We start from the raw sequence: 16,407 nt of genomic DNA on the forward strand, positions 1-16,407 counted from the left end.
TTTTTTGGAAAGGGTCTGCATACATTTTTATTTATATATATATATATATATATATATATATATATATATATATATATAATGGAATAAAAAAAATTTACGTTGCATTAATCTGCTAACTGTGATCTTAAGTGAAAATGTTCAAAACTTAAATTAGCATGTAAGAATGTTCTTCTCTATTGATCTATAGTAGAGCCCGGTTTGTTGCAGACATGACACACTCACAGATGCTGTTCCACAGTTTATTCCAGCCGTAGCTGATTGTAGTACTTCAGTACTGCCTCAACTGCACACAAAGATAGGACAGTTATGCCCAAAAAGCTTACAGACAAAGCTGCAATCACAACCGTGCTTGTGTGCTCCGTCCCTGGAAAACAAAAACAAACAAAAGCCCGTCAGATTGTATTAGAGATTATTAGTGAAAGAAGTAGATATTGCCTAATTTTGGACTAGTAGAAATGTACTAATAGTATGAATGTTTATGAAGCATTCACAGTATTATGATCCATTTTTCTTTCATACATTTTTTGGCATCTTTCTAGTTCCACAATTTTGATGCTGTTTCAACAAATCAGATATCAAAATGCTCCTCCTTGAATTGCCACCTTATCGTGGTGGAGAAGTTTGTGTGCCTGAATGATCCTAGGAGCTATGCTGTCGGGGGCAATTACATTCACCCCTGGTAGGGTCCCCAAGGGAGATTGGTCCTAGGTGATGGGCCAGAAAAAGATTGATTCCAAAGACTTTTAATGGACAATGTATATCAAGAAACTCCGTGACCCTTGCCCAGACATGGGTTACCGGGGCCACACTACGCTTGTCGGCGAGTGCCTGGTGACTGGGTTTCTACCCATGGGGCCTGGTCAGGCTCAGCTCGAATGAGCAACATGGGTTTGCCTTCCTGTGGGCCTACCACCTGCAGGAGGGGCCACAAAAGTCGGGAACATGATGCTATGGGCAGTAGCCGAAGGCGGAGACCTTGGCGCTCTGACCCTGGCTTACCAAATCTGGCTCTTGGGACATGGAACATAACTCTCTGTAAGGGAAGGAGCCTGAGATTGTGCATGAGGTTGAGAGGAACCGACTACATATAGTTGGGCTCACCTCATTGCACAGCATGGGCTCTGGAACCAATCTCCTTGAGAGGGGCTGGACCTTATTCCACTCTGGATTTGCCCATGATGATTTAGACTGGGGAGAAGGAAATGCCAAAATGCCAGAAGTCCAGTGTGAAGCACCCACAGTCAGTGATGGTCTGGGGTGCCATGTCAGCTGCTGGTATTGGTCCACTGTGTTTTATCAAGGGCAGGGTCAATGCAGCTAGCTATCAGGAGATTTTGGAGCACTTCATGCTTCCATCTGCTGAAAAGCTTTATGGAGATGAAGATTTCATTTTTCAGCACGACCTGGCACCTGCTCAGTGCCAAAACCACTGGTAAATGGTTTATTGACCATGGTATTACTGTGCTCAATTGGCCTGCCAACTCTCCTGACCTGAACCCCATAGAGAACCTGTGGGATATTGTGAAGAGAAAGTTGAGAGACGCAAGACCCAACACTCTGGATGAGCTTAAGGCCGCTATCGAAGCATCCTGGGCCTCCATAACACCTCAGCAGTGCCACAGGCTGATTGCCTCCATGCCACGCCGCATTGAAGCAGTCATTCATGCAAAAGGATTCCCGACCAAGTATTGAGTGCATAACTGAACATGATTATTTGAAGGTTGGCGTTTTTTGTATTAAAAACACTTGTCTTTCATTGGTGGGATGAAATATGCTAATTTTTTGGGACAGGCATTTTGGGTTTTCATGAGCTGTATGCCATAATCATCAGTATTAAAACAATTAAAGACCTGAAATATTTCAGTTGGTGTGCAATGAATCTGAAATATATGAAAGTTTCATTTTTATCATTACATTATGGAAAATAATGACCTTTATCACAATATGCTAATTTTTTTGAGAAGGACCTGTATGTCTGGGCCTTCCTGCTCAAGCTGCTGCCCCTGCGAACTGACTTGGGAACATGTGGGAGATGGATTGATATATCAAAATGTTCAGCTTTTTCCAGACAACCCTGAAATCGATGCAATTTTAGCTTTTGACACCGTTTAGCCTTTTCTGCCATTTATGTTAATAGAAAATGAAGAATTTAGCTCATTTTACATCCTTTATATCTTTGGATCCGTTTACAACCTTTTACTGCTCCTTTCACGTTTTGTTCTGGTTCAGCTTCTTTCAGCTTCCTTGTGCAAATGTCATTATTTTCAGCTATTTTCAGCTGTTTTGTGATCCTTTTAGATTCTCTGCCAAATACATTTTAGTTTTTCTTCCAACTTCTTTCTGCTAATTTCAGCTTATTTCTGCAAGTTTTAGCTTTTACTGCTATTTCAGCTACTATTTAGCTGTTTTATGCTAATTTGACCTTTTTTGGCAAACTCATTTCAACTTTTTGAAACTTTTTTTTTTGACACTGCATTTTCGCAGGAAATGCAGTTTCTCTAGTTAGAAGAATTAAAGTCGGATTCAGCGATAGCTTAAAATTTGCCATTCCTGCAGTTTGTGTAAAACGTTGAATCTGAAGCATGTCAGGCTGGGAAGATGCTCAGTTGTCATGAACTCACAGGAATCGGGATGGATCGACTTCACCCTCGTGCTGACGGTCAGCGGGCCAGCTGACACCACAGCTGCTTGTTTCTCTTTTCCGTCCATCTGGCTGACCAACCTTTTGAGGCGCCGCTGGCTGCTGCAGTTCTGCTTTAACATGAGGGTGAACCATTAATTTTTATTGAAAAAACAGATCAATAGTTACAAACATATTACTATACTGCTTTGTAATTTTTTTAAAGGGTGCCAGTGCATATTTAAGCAGCTGTATTACTAACCTGTTCAAACCTCATCTTGCATATTTGAAATGCATACTAATTTTACACCATAATTACAGAATGAATTAGCAATATTTAAGGTTTATAAGGTTATCAATAACCACCCTCAGTTTGGAAAACAAAGTTCAAGTCTGTTAGCACTGATGAGCTAATGGCTAGTTCTGAATGGAGCCACTTCCAAAGTAGTCTCTCCATTCTGAAACAGCTTTATGAGATTTGTTCATAACCTTTGCATAAAACCGACTTCAAAAGGCCAAAATGTCGCTTTAAGTCAAAAGTGAATCAGTCTATTGTGGTAAAATATGATTGTATGGGATGGATGTTAAGAGAACAGAAAGGCCAGAAGAAGAAAAACAGAATACAGAGTAGCACAAAATAATTGACATTTAAAATTTTTCTCAGGGACAAATAAAATATTAATCCGATACCAGTGACCAAAAACAGCCAAACTGAGGTAACTTAAGGTTCATTTAGGGTCTGTTACCAGGCAGAGTTCCCAGGATTTCATGAGAACTAAATTCTCTGAGTAAATCCTAAAGATGCACCAGTCTCACCAAACACTCAGAACTTATTTTAGGTGGAGTCTAAAAAAATCTAATGTAGCAATAAGTATTTTAACATTATGAAAGAGTTACAGATCGGCTCCCTGTAGAAGCAGATCATGGACTCGATGAGAATACGAGCATTAATACATGCACGTGTCCAACAATTTTCAGTCAGGTCATCTGGACAGTTTCTTTTTTTTACTGAAACGTTTCACCTTCCATCCAGAAGGCTTCATCAGTCAAGGAAACAACACAAAACTGATTCTTCCCTCAAACAGCTTACTCTAAAAGTGAAACAAACCAGTTACGTTGGTGCTAAGATGGCGTCTTTGGCACGCCCCCTCCTCTGATGCCAGCCCTCTTCATGCACATGTAGAAAACCTCAGATCTTTTAATAAACAGATCAGTGGTCAAATTCCGAGTTTTGATGTTTGTCTCAAATTCCCTGAGTTTTCCCTGTCTGGAAAATGTGAAAGTCATTCTCCAGGTTTTCCCTGGGAACCCTGCTATGGTAACTGATGCTGAAAACCTAACCTGCTCTGAAAGGGGGCGGAGACTCTTTGCCCGAGTTCCACCAGTTAACGATGAGAAACCTCTTCATGTTAAGATCTCAACAGAACAGAACTTTTCAAAGTGCATTCAAAGTTCATTCTCAATAATCCAGGTTAAAAAAAAAAAAAAAAAAATCATCAAAGTTCAGTCAGGTCATCTGGACAGTTTCTTTTTTGTTGCTGTCGAGATATGCTGGTGAAGATTCTCAGTCATCCGGGACATGATGAATTCAAAAAGTGTTCAATACAAAAACAACTGGACTTTATTTGTAACAGAAGACGTTTCGCTCCTCATCCGAGGAGCTTTCTCAATTCAAACAGCAGTGAGTGAGAATCAGGTTATAAGGCTGAGTGAGATAAGACACACACACATGTGTAGTTTGGCAAGATTGTTGTTGAGATGTTTCATCCTTCATCCAAAGGACTTCATCAGACCGAGGAGCCACAACAAACTGAGTCCCAAAAGCAGCACACCCACCCTCCAAGGATTTTTTTTTACCTGGATTATTGAGCATGAACTTTGATGTTTTGAACCACTTTGGCTAAGGCTGCCTCAGAGGAGTCGACGGGGGAGAGGGCAGACCACAGAAACTATCTTATCACCAGCAAACTGGTTGGTCCACTATGTGTATGTGCTGCTTGTGGGACTGTGTTTGTTGTGGCTCCGCGGACTGATGAAGTCCTTTGGATGAAGGATGAAATATCAAAGAAACCGTCCAGAGGACCTGACTGAACTTTGTTGGATTTTTTTTACCTGGATTATTAAAAATGAACTTAAGACATTTTTCCAATAACCCCTTTTTGCTCCTATATGAGGGACAATAACTCGTTTCAATTAGCGTAGCTTGGACAAAGACCCTTGGCTCTCAGTATTTTGTGCCATATGTACACTATTTGACAGAACTTCACTTCAAGGTTGATTATTCATTTTGAACATAATTGGTGATTTCTGACAGCCCAATCAAGATCTTGTTAAGATAAGCATGTTCCCAGGTGAACAGCCCAGATTTACCTTTGTGCAGACTTCATCATGCCCACAGATGTTGGTCAAGCAGTGGAAATACAGGGGTAACCCTAATGGCATGTGGAACATCTGGACGGAAAACCTGCTTCTCTGTGCTTCACCATTAACAGAGAGCCAGCGGAACGTGTCATCAAGAGGGCAGCTTTAGAAGAAGACAACCCACAGCAAATAAATTGAAGCACATTCAAGCACATGATGCTGTTAGTGTCACCTTACTGCACCTGTATAATCTTTACAGAGTTTGAAAATGAAAAAAAAAAAATTACACTTCAGACAATGTTCAAACTGCAGTCTGTTGCGTTACACCAATCAGCCATAAGAATATGACCAGACAGTTGAAATGAAAAATGTTTAATTGTATGAACACCTAGCGTTTAGCAGGATGTGAAGCATCAAATCCATATTGCATTTGTGAAATTCATGTGTGGAAAGAACATTTTCTTTTTGCTTTCTTCCATATAAAGATCTGGAAAATGGAACTTAACTCGCCTTTTGCCGTTATTCCTGCTGCTAACCTTGTGAGGTTTGTTTTCTACCAGCTTGGCACATTTAAAGTGAACGTTTCGACAAATCAACTTTACAAAATAGCTGCAGCTCAGTCAGATTGGAGTCTTAAGAGCAGCTTTCATATGTTGCCACAGATTCTCAGTTGGATTTAGGTCTTGGCTGGTTCATTCTAACATAATATGCTTTGATCCAATGAATTTTGGTGTTGGATGCTTCAGGTCATTGCTCTGCTGGAAAGTGAAATTCTGCTCCAGTCTCAAGTTTTTTGCAGTGTCCAACACTATATTTAGCTCCATTTATCTTCTCAACTACTGGTACTTTGACCAGCATCTCTCTCTCTGTTGAAGGAAAACATCCCCACAGCATGACACTGCCACCACCCTGTTTCAAAGTGGGGATGGTGTGTTCAGGGTGATTTGCCTGTTTGTTTTCTGCCACATGTAGCATTTCGTATTTAGGCCACAAAGCTCAATATTGGCCTGATCTTGGCAGAGCAGCTTCTGCCATGTGTTTAATGTGTCGCTACATGGTTTGTGACAAACCGTACTCATGGCTTCCTTCTCTACTCTTCCATGAGGACCAGATCTGTGGAGTGCACAACTAATAATTGCCTTGTGGACAGATTCTCCCAACTGAGCTGGTCTCTGCAGCTCCTCCAGAGTTACTGTGGTCTTCTGGGATGTTTCTCAGATTAATGCTCTTGCTGGGCCCATCAGTTTAGGCGGGTGGTCACATCTCGTTAGGTTTAAGTTGTACCATAATTTGTCCATTTTTAAACTTATTGAACAGAGCTCCATAAGCTCTTCAATGATTGGACATTTCTATATAGCCCAACTCTGCTTCAAACTTCTCAAGTCCAATTCTGACCCAAAACACACTGAAAGTGCTATGTGTTGTCATCATTGTATGTCCCCATACAGTGATGAAATTAGTTCTCTGCATTTAACTCATCACACCTGGGATACACCCAGGTGGAGCAGTGGGCAGCTATGTAAGCATATATCTGTTCCGCCTTCCTGTCCTCTAAACCCAGCTGGTCAAAGCAGATGACCGCTTGTCCTGAACCTGGTTCTGCTGGAGGTTTCTTCCTCATGAGGGAGTTTTTCCTTTCCACTGTTGCCTCTGTGCTTGCTTAGGATGGGAGACTGATGAAGTGAAAACTCAAAGCAGATAAATAATGTTATTAAATCACTTTATATGTATGTGAATGTTTCTGTGCAGTGCTCTGGAACGACTTCTGTTGTGGTTTGGTGCTTTGGAAATAAACTAAACTGAACATGAAAAATTAGGAGTTTTCCAAGATGCCATATGCTATCAACACAATCAGTTCATAATAAAAATACCCCTCTTGAAGGAAAGTAGCTTGGATGGCATCTCCTGGGTTGGGGCTCTCAGTGGCCCAGCAGGACTCCACCTGCAGCAGCACATCTGAGGCAAAGGAGCTGTTGGTCTGCAGGGCCACCTGGAAGAAAAGAGTGTCTTCAATTCCCAGCTCTACCAGATCAGAGTAACTGGAAGTGTAGGATTCATCCCTGTACAGAGTCATGGTCAGGCCCAGTTGCAGTGAGGAGTTAAACTCCACCACGGTTATTGAGGTGAGCCTGCAACAGAACAAAAACAAAGCTGGTTTTTTATTTTTCTATACAGAAATATACATTTTAATATGCGTTTTAATTTAAAAATCTGGTAATTATAATTTTACACAGAAATACTAAAGCTTAACGTGTGTCTCACCATTCCATATTGGTAAACACTTGAGCATTACGGACATAATACCGTGGATACACACATTTCCAAACAACCTTGAGGTCCCGTCGAGTGATGGTGTGCTCTTTAGTCAGACTGACCATCAGAGTATTTTGAAGCAAGATGTGAGTTTTGTTCATCTAGAAAGCACAGACAAGCATTTAGCGCAATACTTTACAGAGTCAATATTCAGAGTGGCTTTGCTCCAACAGAACATTTCACCGGCACAAACTAATCTTACGTGATACTCTGTTCCACACTCTGACGGCTTTCGGGACATGTGGAAGTAGAAGAGCAGCTCGCTCTCATTCACAGAACAGCGGCCGTCGTTCAGCTTCACCTCAACGTTTCCCCCGAAGAGCGCGGCCAGGTAAGATTTAGCTATTCCACCAGTCATCACCTTGTCCAGACACTGGTTGAAAAGACCTTTGGCTGTTTCGAAACGAGAGTTAGATTTTCTGAGTGAATGCCGAGTCAGCATTTTTCTGACAAATTTTTATGTCAGTCACCTCATCAGTTCCTACAGAAACACTGCTCTGTTTAAATGTGCTTTAGCAGATCTAACAAAGTTAAGTCAGGTCCTCTGAATGGATTATTAAAAAAATAAAATTTCAAACCAGCACGTCTTCCACTGAAGAAGTGGAGCCTGGGGGGACTTTGAGTCGGGCTCTCCAATTTCTGGTGCTGAGGTCACCGAGGTGGTTAAAAAGCTTCTCGGTGGCAGGGACCCGAGGGTGGATGAGATTCTTCCAGGAGTTCCTTAATGCTTTGGATGTTGAGGGATTGTGTTGGTTTACACGATTGGCAAACTGAGGACCAGGAACGTAGAGCATGTTCCAACTACAGGGGGATCACGGTCTTAAGCCTCCCTGTAAGGTCTATTCAAGGGTTCTGGAAAGGAGGGTCCGCTGGATAGTCGAACCTCAGATTCAGGAGGAGCAGTGCAGTTTTTGTCCTGGTCGTGGAACACTGGACCAGCTCTACACCCTCAGCAGGGTCGTGAAGGGTGCATGGGAGTGTGCCCAACCAGTCTACATGTGTTTTGTGGACTTGGAGAAGATGTTCTACTGCGTCTCTCAGGGAACCCTGAGGGAGGTACTCAAGGAGTATGGGGTACCAGGCCTTTTGATACGGGCTGTTAGGTCCCTGTATGACCGGTGTCAGAGCTTGGTCCGCATTGCTGGCAGTAAGTCGGGCTCATTCCCAGTGTGAGTTGGACTCTGCCAAGGTTGCCCTTTGTCACTGATTATGTTCATAACTTTTATGGACAGAATTTCTAGGCGCAACCAAGTTGTTGAGGGGATCCGTTTTGGTGGCCTTAGGATTGTTTCTCTACTTTTTGCAGATGATGTGGTTCTATTGGCTTCATCAGGTCATGATCTACAGCTTTCGCTGGAGCAGTTCGCAGCAGAGTGTGCACGAATGAGGGAAAAATGGAGCGAGAGATCGATAGGCGGATGGGTGCGGCATCTGCAGTGAAGCAAGTGCTGTACCGGTCTGTCATGGTGAAGAGAGCCGAGTCAAAATGTGAAGCTCTCAATTTACTGGTCGATCTACGTTCCTACCCTCATCAATCATGTCTTAAAGACATAAAAACCTGGATGATCCTTAATTTTCTCCTGTTGAACACAGACAAGACTGAGGTTTTGGTTTTTGGACCAGAGCACCTTCGGAATTCATTTTTCAGTCGTTCTCCCTCTTTAGATGACAATCTGTCCTCCAGCTCTAATGTTAAAAATCTTGGTGTTATTTTTGATCAGGACATGTCTTTTATCCCCCACATTAAGAACATTACTAGAACTGCCTTCTTCCACCTGCGTAATATCATTAAAATGAGAAACATCTTATCTAAAAATGATGCAGAAAAACTGGTCCATGCATTTGTGACATCTAGACTGAACTATTGCAATGGTTTATTATCTGGATGTCCAAATACTTCTTTAAAACGTCTTCAGTTGATCCAAAATGCTGCTGCCAGAGTGAAAACAACATAGTTATGCTGCTATAGGCTTAGACTGCTGGAGGACAAACTGACCACATGTTTTCACTCTGCTACTGTCTTTACTTACTCTGCTCAACCTGTTTTGTATTTGTAATTATTTTTTCTATCTTTAACGTGTTCTTTTGTCTTCAGATACACCTGGACCTACCATTCTGTGTTATTCTGTCTCTCCTTCCTGTCCTCTCAACCAGCCGGTCAAAGCAGATGGCCACTTGTCCTGAGCCTGGTTCTGCTGGAGGTTTCTTCCTTTTAAAAGGGAGTTTTTCCTTTCCACTGTTGCCACTGTGCTTGCTCAGGATGGGAGACTGCAACGAAGCCAAGATTCAACTTGTCTGCTGGATTCCTTAGATAGAGAACTTTACTAATTGGCTTTTATGTGAATGTTCCTGTAAAGTGCCCTGAGACAACTTTGTTGTGATTTGGCGTTATATAAATAACCTGTATTGAATTGAATCTATGGTCATGAGCTTTGGGTTGTGACTGAAAGAACAAGATCATGGATACAAGCGGCCAAAATGAGTTTTCTCTGCAGGGTGTCTGGACTCTCCCTTAGAGATAGTGTGAGAAGCTCGGTCGTCTGGGAGAGACTCCGAGCCGCTGCTTCTCCACGTCGAGAGGAGCCAGTTGAGGTGGCTCGGGCATCTGGTTAGGATACCTCCTGTACACCTCCATGGTGAGGTGTTCCAGACAAGTCCCACCGGTAGGAGACCCAGAGGAAGACCCAGGACACGCTGGAGGGACTATATCTCTCGACTGGCCTGGGAACGTCTTGGGATTCCCCCGGAGGAGCTGGACTTTTACATTTTTTATTATATGTTTTTAATGTGTTTTTGGTTTGCATACAAAGCTATCTTGATTAGTTTTTTAGGCTTTTATTACGTATTGTGACAGCTGCTGTGTTTTATTGACCAACTGTACAGCAATGTGGTCCCATGGTTGCTTATAATGCTTAAATAAAGCTGTATGGTACAGCTTTAGATCAATTTAAGTAAAAAAAAAACTTGTTCAGGTTAATGAATCTTCATGCACTGAACACAGCAGTTAAATGCTCATGTAGTCGTGTCGTACGAAGATTTGACAGAATGTTTGACTGCAAAACAGAGGGTAAACCAGTACAACTGGATCATGTGATCACTCAGGTTCTCTGTTCTCGTGCCGCTTGTTTGCCACAAAGGATGTTCTTTGATGCGATTTATTTCAATAAAAGTTTAAAATCAAACCCTCTTAATATGTTAGCTGGACATTTAGAATACAAAATCACCAATTTAGGTGAGAGCAGCCCACAGAAAAAGAGAAAGTAAAAAAATAAACTACTAATCATGTTTGCCAATTTTGTAAGTATAACTTGTGCTTCATTGAAAAAGAAAAACGTGCATAATGCTAATGTGGAGTTATTAGGAAGAAATGTTGCACTGTACCTTTGCAGAGCGGACGTGACGCTGCAGCAGAATCTATTAAAGAGCTTACATCATAGTAACCACGTTGGCAAACACACACGTTTGAGCCAAAAGTGTTTATGCACAGAGAACTACGAGGACACTGAGATTGCGCAGAAACACACATGTCTGGACCTGAGGATAAAACAAAAGCATCCTAAATAAATAAATACTACCAGCAAGACTAAAAACCAACTGTTTACATGTTAAACAGCACTGGTGCAAGCTGTTAACTACGACTTACCTTCCCAGTACAAGATGCCGTTCCTTACACTGATGTCAGGGGGATTCAGGGACCTGATGTGACTGAGCTGATCGTCAATCGGCACAACGTCTTCTTTGCTTGTGGCATCAAAGGACCGAAAAAGAACCTCGGTTTTTCCTGGCTCATCTGCAGGTTTGAAAGAGTCCAGCTCAATGTGGACTGGCTGGTCGAAGTCCTTCAACAGCGTCTGCAACTAAAAGCCCCCACACAGGTGTCTTGTTTACAAAGAACAACTCAAGTTTCACTGAAATGGCAGAAACAGTCATTTCTGGATGACTCTCAGCTACTACCACACAAAGTTCTATAAAAGTCATTAGACAAACATTGTGCAACTTTATTTGTTGAATTTACCAAAGCATTTCATTAAGTAGATCGACTTTTGTTAATAAAAAAAAGACAATTTAGTGAGAACAGTTCTAAATGGATTTAGAAATTATCGAACAGAACTCAGGACCATAGTAAACTATAACTCAGTCCCTCTCACAACCACAGGTGTCTCCCAAGGATCCATTTGGATTCTGATCTTATTCTCCAACTTTTTAAAACAGGAGTTCCACATACAGCACATTATTATACAGCAGTCTATAGCAATGACCCGGACAAGCAAAGACCTTGTGCAACATTTGACTTTGATTTGTGAACTTGACTTTGAAGCTGGGGTTATGGGAAGTGCATGAAACTGTGTGTGTGAAGTTTTGTTAAATTATCTTGAGCAGGCTTTATGGGCGGGACAAGCCAAGACCTTTTAACTTTGACCATGATTTGAGGACCTTGGAGCTGGGGTGATATAAGGTGTATGTGACACTCCATCCAGTGATGTGCATCAAGTTTCATTGAATTACATTTAGAAGATAAGAAGTTATGACCAAACGAGTCCATGCTCAATAATCCAGGTATACAATCCAACAATTTTCAGATGACTGAAAATTGTTGGATCAGAAGTTATGGTTTGCACAAGCATATACCTCAATTTAACTTTGACCTTGGTTTGTGACTTTGACCTTGAAGTTGAGATGATTGATAGTTGCAACACTCTGTATAATGATGAGGCATGTGTCCACCAAGTTTTATTAAATAATGTTTAGCGGATCTGACGTTACGGGTGGGATAAGGAACAGTTTATGGACAAATAGACAAAGGTTTTAGATCTAGGACTACACGCAGCCAAAATTCACTTCTATGCAGACGATGGTCATTATTCAGCAGCACCAAACTTCAGGCTGTTGAACACCTGCAATAAGCTTTTCAATCGTTTCAGAAATCTAATTTCCAATTAATATTGGTTGTGTGTTCAAAGTGAAATTAAAAACTTTTACTTCTTTTACTTGAAAGAAGAGGAAAGAAAGTCAGTCGTAGTGAGACAGAGTACGTGTGTGAGCGAGAGGGAGGAGGTGGAGCAGTGAGGCTACAAGGAGCAGAGGTCACAAAGGTGCAGGACTTCAAGGACTTGGAGTCCACTGTCCAGGAAAATGGGGAATGTGGTAAAGAAGTGAAAAAGAGCGTCCAGACAGGATGGAGTGGATGAAGAAAAGTTTCGGGAGTGATTTATGACAAAAAAGGTGTCAGCAAAGGTCAAAGGAAAAGTTTAGACAGTGGTTAGACCAGCTATGTTTTATGGTCTGGAGACAGAGACATGGACAAAAAGACAGGAGACAGAACTGGAAGTGACAGAAATCAAGATGTTGAGGTTCTCCTTAGGAGTGACAAGGATGGATAAGTTTAGGAATGAGATCATCAGAGGTACAGCACAGGTTGAACAACTGGGAGATAAAGTTAGAGAGGACACACTGAGATGGTTTGGACGTATCCAGAGGAGGGACAGTGGTTTGGACATGTCCAGAGGAGGGACAGTGGGTATATTAGTAGAAGGATGTTAAGAATGCAGCTGCCAGGAAAAAGACAAAGAGAAGATATATGGATGAGAGGACATGGAGGTAGATGGAGTGAGGACAGAGATGGAGGATGACTCGCTGTGGCGACATCTGAAGAGGGAAAAGCTGAAAGAAGAAGAAAAAGCTGCAAAATAAATTTATTTTGTCATAATTGAGACTGTGTAAAAATAACTCCATAAACACTCCATCTAGTGATCCCATCTATCTATACATCATCTTTATCCGCTTCTTCCGTTACTAAATTAGCTATCAATCTTTAAATAAAATATTTCTTAACTTTTTCCAACAGTGATGTCTTCAGAAACAGTTCTTTTATGTCTGATCCTGTTAGTTTATCATCTCAGCTGAGATTTCTGAAATGTTTGGCGTCATCATGAATCTTGGGCATTTTTTTTTTAAAATGTGGGGCTCACTCCTAAACAAAACTAACTGGTTACTAGGCCATTTGATAAATGGACAAATTTCATTTAATAAAATTGAATAAGCATTTGAGGGGGAAATTTGAAAAATAATGTTAGTTAAATTTTGAAACATTTCTTATTTTGACTCCTTTTTCCAGCCCAGGTCACGTGTGTTGGGGACCTGTCTCAGCTACTACCACACCAAACAGTTGGATGGCTTTGGCGGCCATCTTAAATAAGTTCCTTTTAAAATTATCAGTTGTAGATTTAAATCCAAGGATTAGTTTCTGAAAATTTCAATAAAATTTGTCCAGTGGTTAATGAGACTTTGGGAACAGAGAATCTTTCGTCACAAAAGCCCAACATCAGAAGCTAGTCAGTTTCAGACCCTGTGGGTTTAGTTCTTTACTAGACCCTGATGGCGCTGCATGACTCAGCAAATAAACTCTTCTTATATTCTTCAACACAGAACGAATGACTGAACCTTCACAGAAAACTGGACAATGATTCATATTTATTTAGAGAAGCACAAACTTTTTACCTTTTCTTTGAAAATCTGCTTTATTTTAGTTCTGGATTCTGATGAGTCATCTTGTAGATGGTCAGGCAGAGACCAGGGCACCACCATGGTCAGACCCACCTCTCTAAGGTCAAACTGTAGCTCTACAGAGGACACAACACAAAACTAATAATCAAGGATTCAAAACAAAACGTCCTTCAAAACTGGTGCACGTACCCAGGTTCTGCGGAGGCTCCACAGCTCTCACTTGGATCTCAAACGAAGAGTTGGCTCCTTCAAAACTCAGCTGAGATGGTACAGACTCCCACTGGTTGTCACATTCCTCCCATACATTCAGGATGTAAGATTTGCCAGATTCCAGCCCTAAAAGAGGAAGCTCCGCGCTTGACACTCGACTGCTCTCGATGGTCGACCCGTTCTCCAGGGACAGCTCATAAACGTAGGCCACATCTGGCTGATTAGTGATGCTGGGGATCCACACAGCGGTGGAGTCATTGGAGCGGTACGAGAGCTCAGACACGCCACCAGGTCCTGAATACACAAAATTAAGACACTGAATCAAACAACATAGAAAGCACAATTCATTCAGGCTACCAGGATACAACTTACAGCCTAGTATTTTTGAATGAATTTTGAATGATGAAATGAGTTCTCTGCATTTAACCCATCACACCTGAGATGCACCCAGGTGGAGCAGTGGGCAGCTATGTAAGCACCTGGGGAGCACTTGGGGATTGGGTGTCTTGCTCAGAGACACCACGACGTGGGAATGGCTGGGAGTTTAACCGAGACTTTCTGGTCCCAAGTCGGCTGCTCTACCTGTACAGCATCTCGGCCCCAACTCAAGTCCAGTCAAAACAAACCACTGAAGGTTTCCTCATCAGTTATACCAAATTCTAGGTAATTCTACATAAACTGAAATTAAAACATTAAATTTCATGCTCAATCCAAATCAACAACACAGTTTGGATTATTGAGCTTGAACTTTGATGTTTTCAACCACTTCGGCCACCGCTGCCTCAGACGAGTCAGCGGTGGAGAGGGAGGACTCCAGAAACATCTCGTCACCATCAAACAGATTGACCCACTATGTCCATTAAACCACTATGTGAAGGTGCTTTTAAGACAGAGTTTGTTGTGGCTCCTTGGACTGAAGAAGTCTTCTGGATGAAAGATGATACGTTTCAACAAAAAGAAATGTCCAGAGGACCTGACTGAACTTTGTTGTAATTAAAACAATTCTGTCAAATAATGAGGTGCACATCCACCTAAATGCTTCTCTCAACAGTTTAGCGTGTTTCTTAGTTCATATTTTAGATCTTACCGTTTTTCTTTATAATGTATACTTTTGTTAGATGTACCTGGGACCCTGTGTACACAATTTCGTTCCACCACATGTACCACGTGAGATGCGAATGACAATAAAGAAACTTTGACGTTGACTAACAAGACAAGCAGACTGAAACGCAGACCAGAATTTATGGCTCAAATAGTCACTGTGCAGAAACCGTAAGATGCACTGGAAAAATAAAAATCCTGAGTGGTGGGAGGAAGTGTGCAGTCTAACTTTCACATTAAAAGCGCTCAAAACTGTTTCAACGCGTATTTTTGAGTTACTTCAACATTTGAAAAGTAAATAAGTGTTCTGGTTGTCAAACATGCTGCTTCCTCATGTTGCGTGTTACCTGTGTGCGCAGTGACTTTTTTGACACTCATGAGCACGTTCTCCCCACACAGCGCCTCCACCTTTGCTTGGTACTTTTGACATGGCAGCAGTCCGCCCACAAAGTATTTGGTGAGGAGGGTAGTGCCCTGCAGCACCTCCTCGTGGTAAACTCTGAACATGGAGATGGACGACGTGTTCTTCACCTCCCAGCTCAGAGTGTAGCTGCTGGGCCCAAACAACGTCTGGCGCAGGGAGTCGATACTTGAATAGTCTGAGGAGTAGAAAACAACCTGAGAGTTATCAAGAAGCAACAGAATAACTGGTGATAAGTTGCTTTAAGTATTTCTTTACCCCGTTATTAAACAAGTGCATTGTCCTTTTAGAATATTTTTGTATCGTGTGTTCTCACCACAGTTCTCTAGTAAAGTTAAACAGACACAGTGGTCATTTTCTGACCTCCAACCAATACACATGTGCATTTAAAGAAAGAAACGTAATTTAGACCAAGTATAAATCCTTATGTTCTGTGAAAAACCCAAGAGATTTGTGATTTGTTACAGAAGGTTAGAAATTAATTAGCATCATGAAGACCAAGGAACAAACTAAGGTCAGGGTTAAAGTTGACAAGTTAAAAGCAGTTAAGTTCTAAAACAAAATCTGAAGCCATAAGCATCTCTCCGAGCAATGTTCATTCCATCATCTGCTGCTCCATGAAAAGATGTCTCCCCAAAACTCCATGAAAACACAACGTGTCAACTTAAACATGCCAAACGACAACGTGTCAACTTAAACATGCCAAACGACAACGTGTCAACTTAAACATGCAAAACAACAACATATTAACTTAAACATGCCGAACGACAACGTGTCAACTTAAACATGCAAAACAACAACATATTAACTTAAAACATGCAAAAACAACATATTAACTTAAACATGCAAAACAAGGACGACGACAACAAAACAAGGA

At 41.5% G+C, this 16,407-nt stretch overlaps 1 protein-coding gene across 1 annotated transcript; it reads right to left on the bottom strand.

Moving 5' to 3' along the window:
- Positions 1-239: 239 nt before the first annotated feature.
- Positions 240-7,055, bottom strand: LOC119428554 (ZP domain-containing protein). The gene is made up of 4 exons (XM_037696236.1): positions 6,853-7,055; positions 4,991-5,144; positions 2,622-2,751; positions 240-283 (listed from the first exon to the last, which is right to left on the bottom strand). Exons 1-4 carry the CDS (start codon positions 7,053-7,055, stop codon positions 240-242), a joined length of 531 nt encoding a protein of 176 aa, XP_037552164.1.
- Between the last annotated feature and the right edge of the window lie 9,352 nt (positions 7,056-16,407).

The sequence above is a fragment of the Nematolebias whitei genome, chromosome 22 (assembly GCF_014905685.2).
Source record: "Nematolebias whitei isolate Nwh7 chromosome 22, NemWhi1, whole genome shotgun sequence".
NCBI lineage: Eukaryota > Metazoa > Chordata > Actinopteri > Cyprinodontiformes > Rivulidae > Nematolebias > Nematolebias whitei.

What these genes read in the sequence shown, in the direction of transcription:
- LOC119428554 (XM_037696236.1), bottom strand. Translation starts at nt 7,055, where the DNA reads ATGACTCTGTACAGGGATGAATCCTACACTTCCAGTTACTCTGATCTG. An exon ending in GCTACTTTCCTTCAAGAGGG is followed by an intron (nt 5,145 to 6,852) that starts GTATTTTTATTA and finishes CTTCTTCTAAAG; the next exon opens with CTGCCCTCTTGATGACACGT. An exon ending in ATGATGAAGTCTGCACAAAG is followed by an intron (nt 2,752 to 4,990) that starts GTAAATCTGGGC and finishes ATGTTAAAGCAG; the next exon opens with AACTGCAGCAGCCAGCGGCG.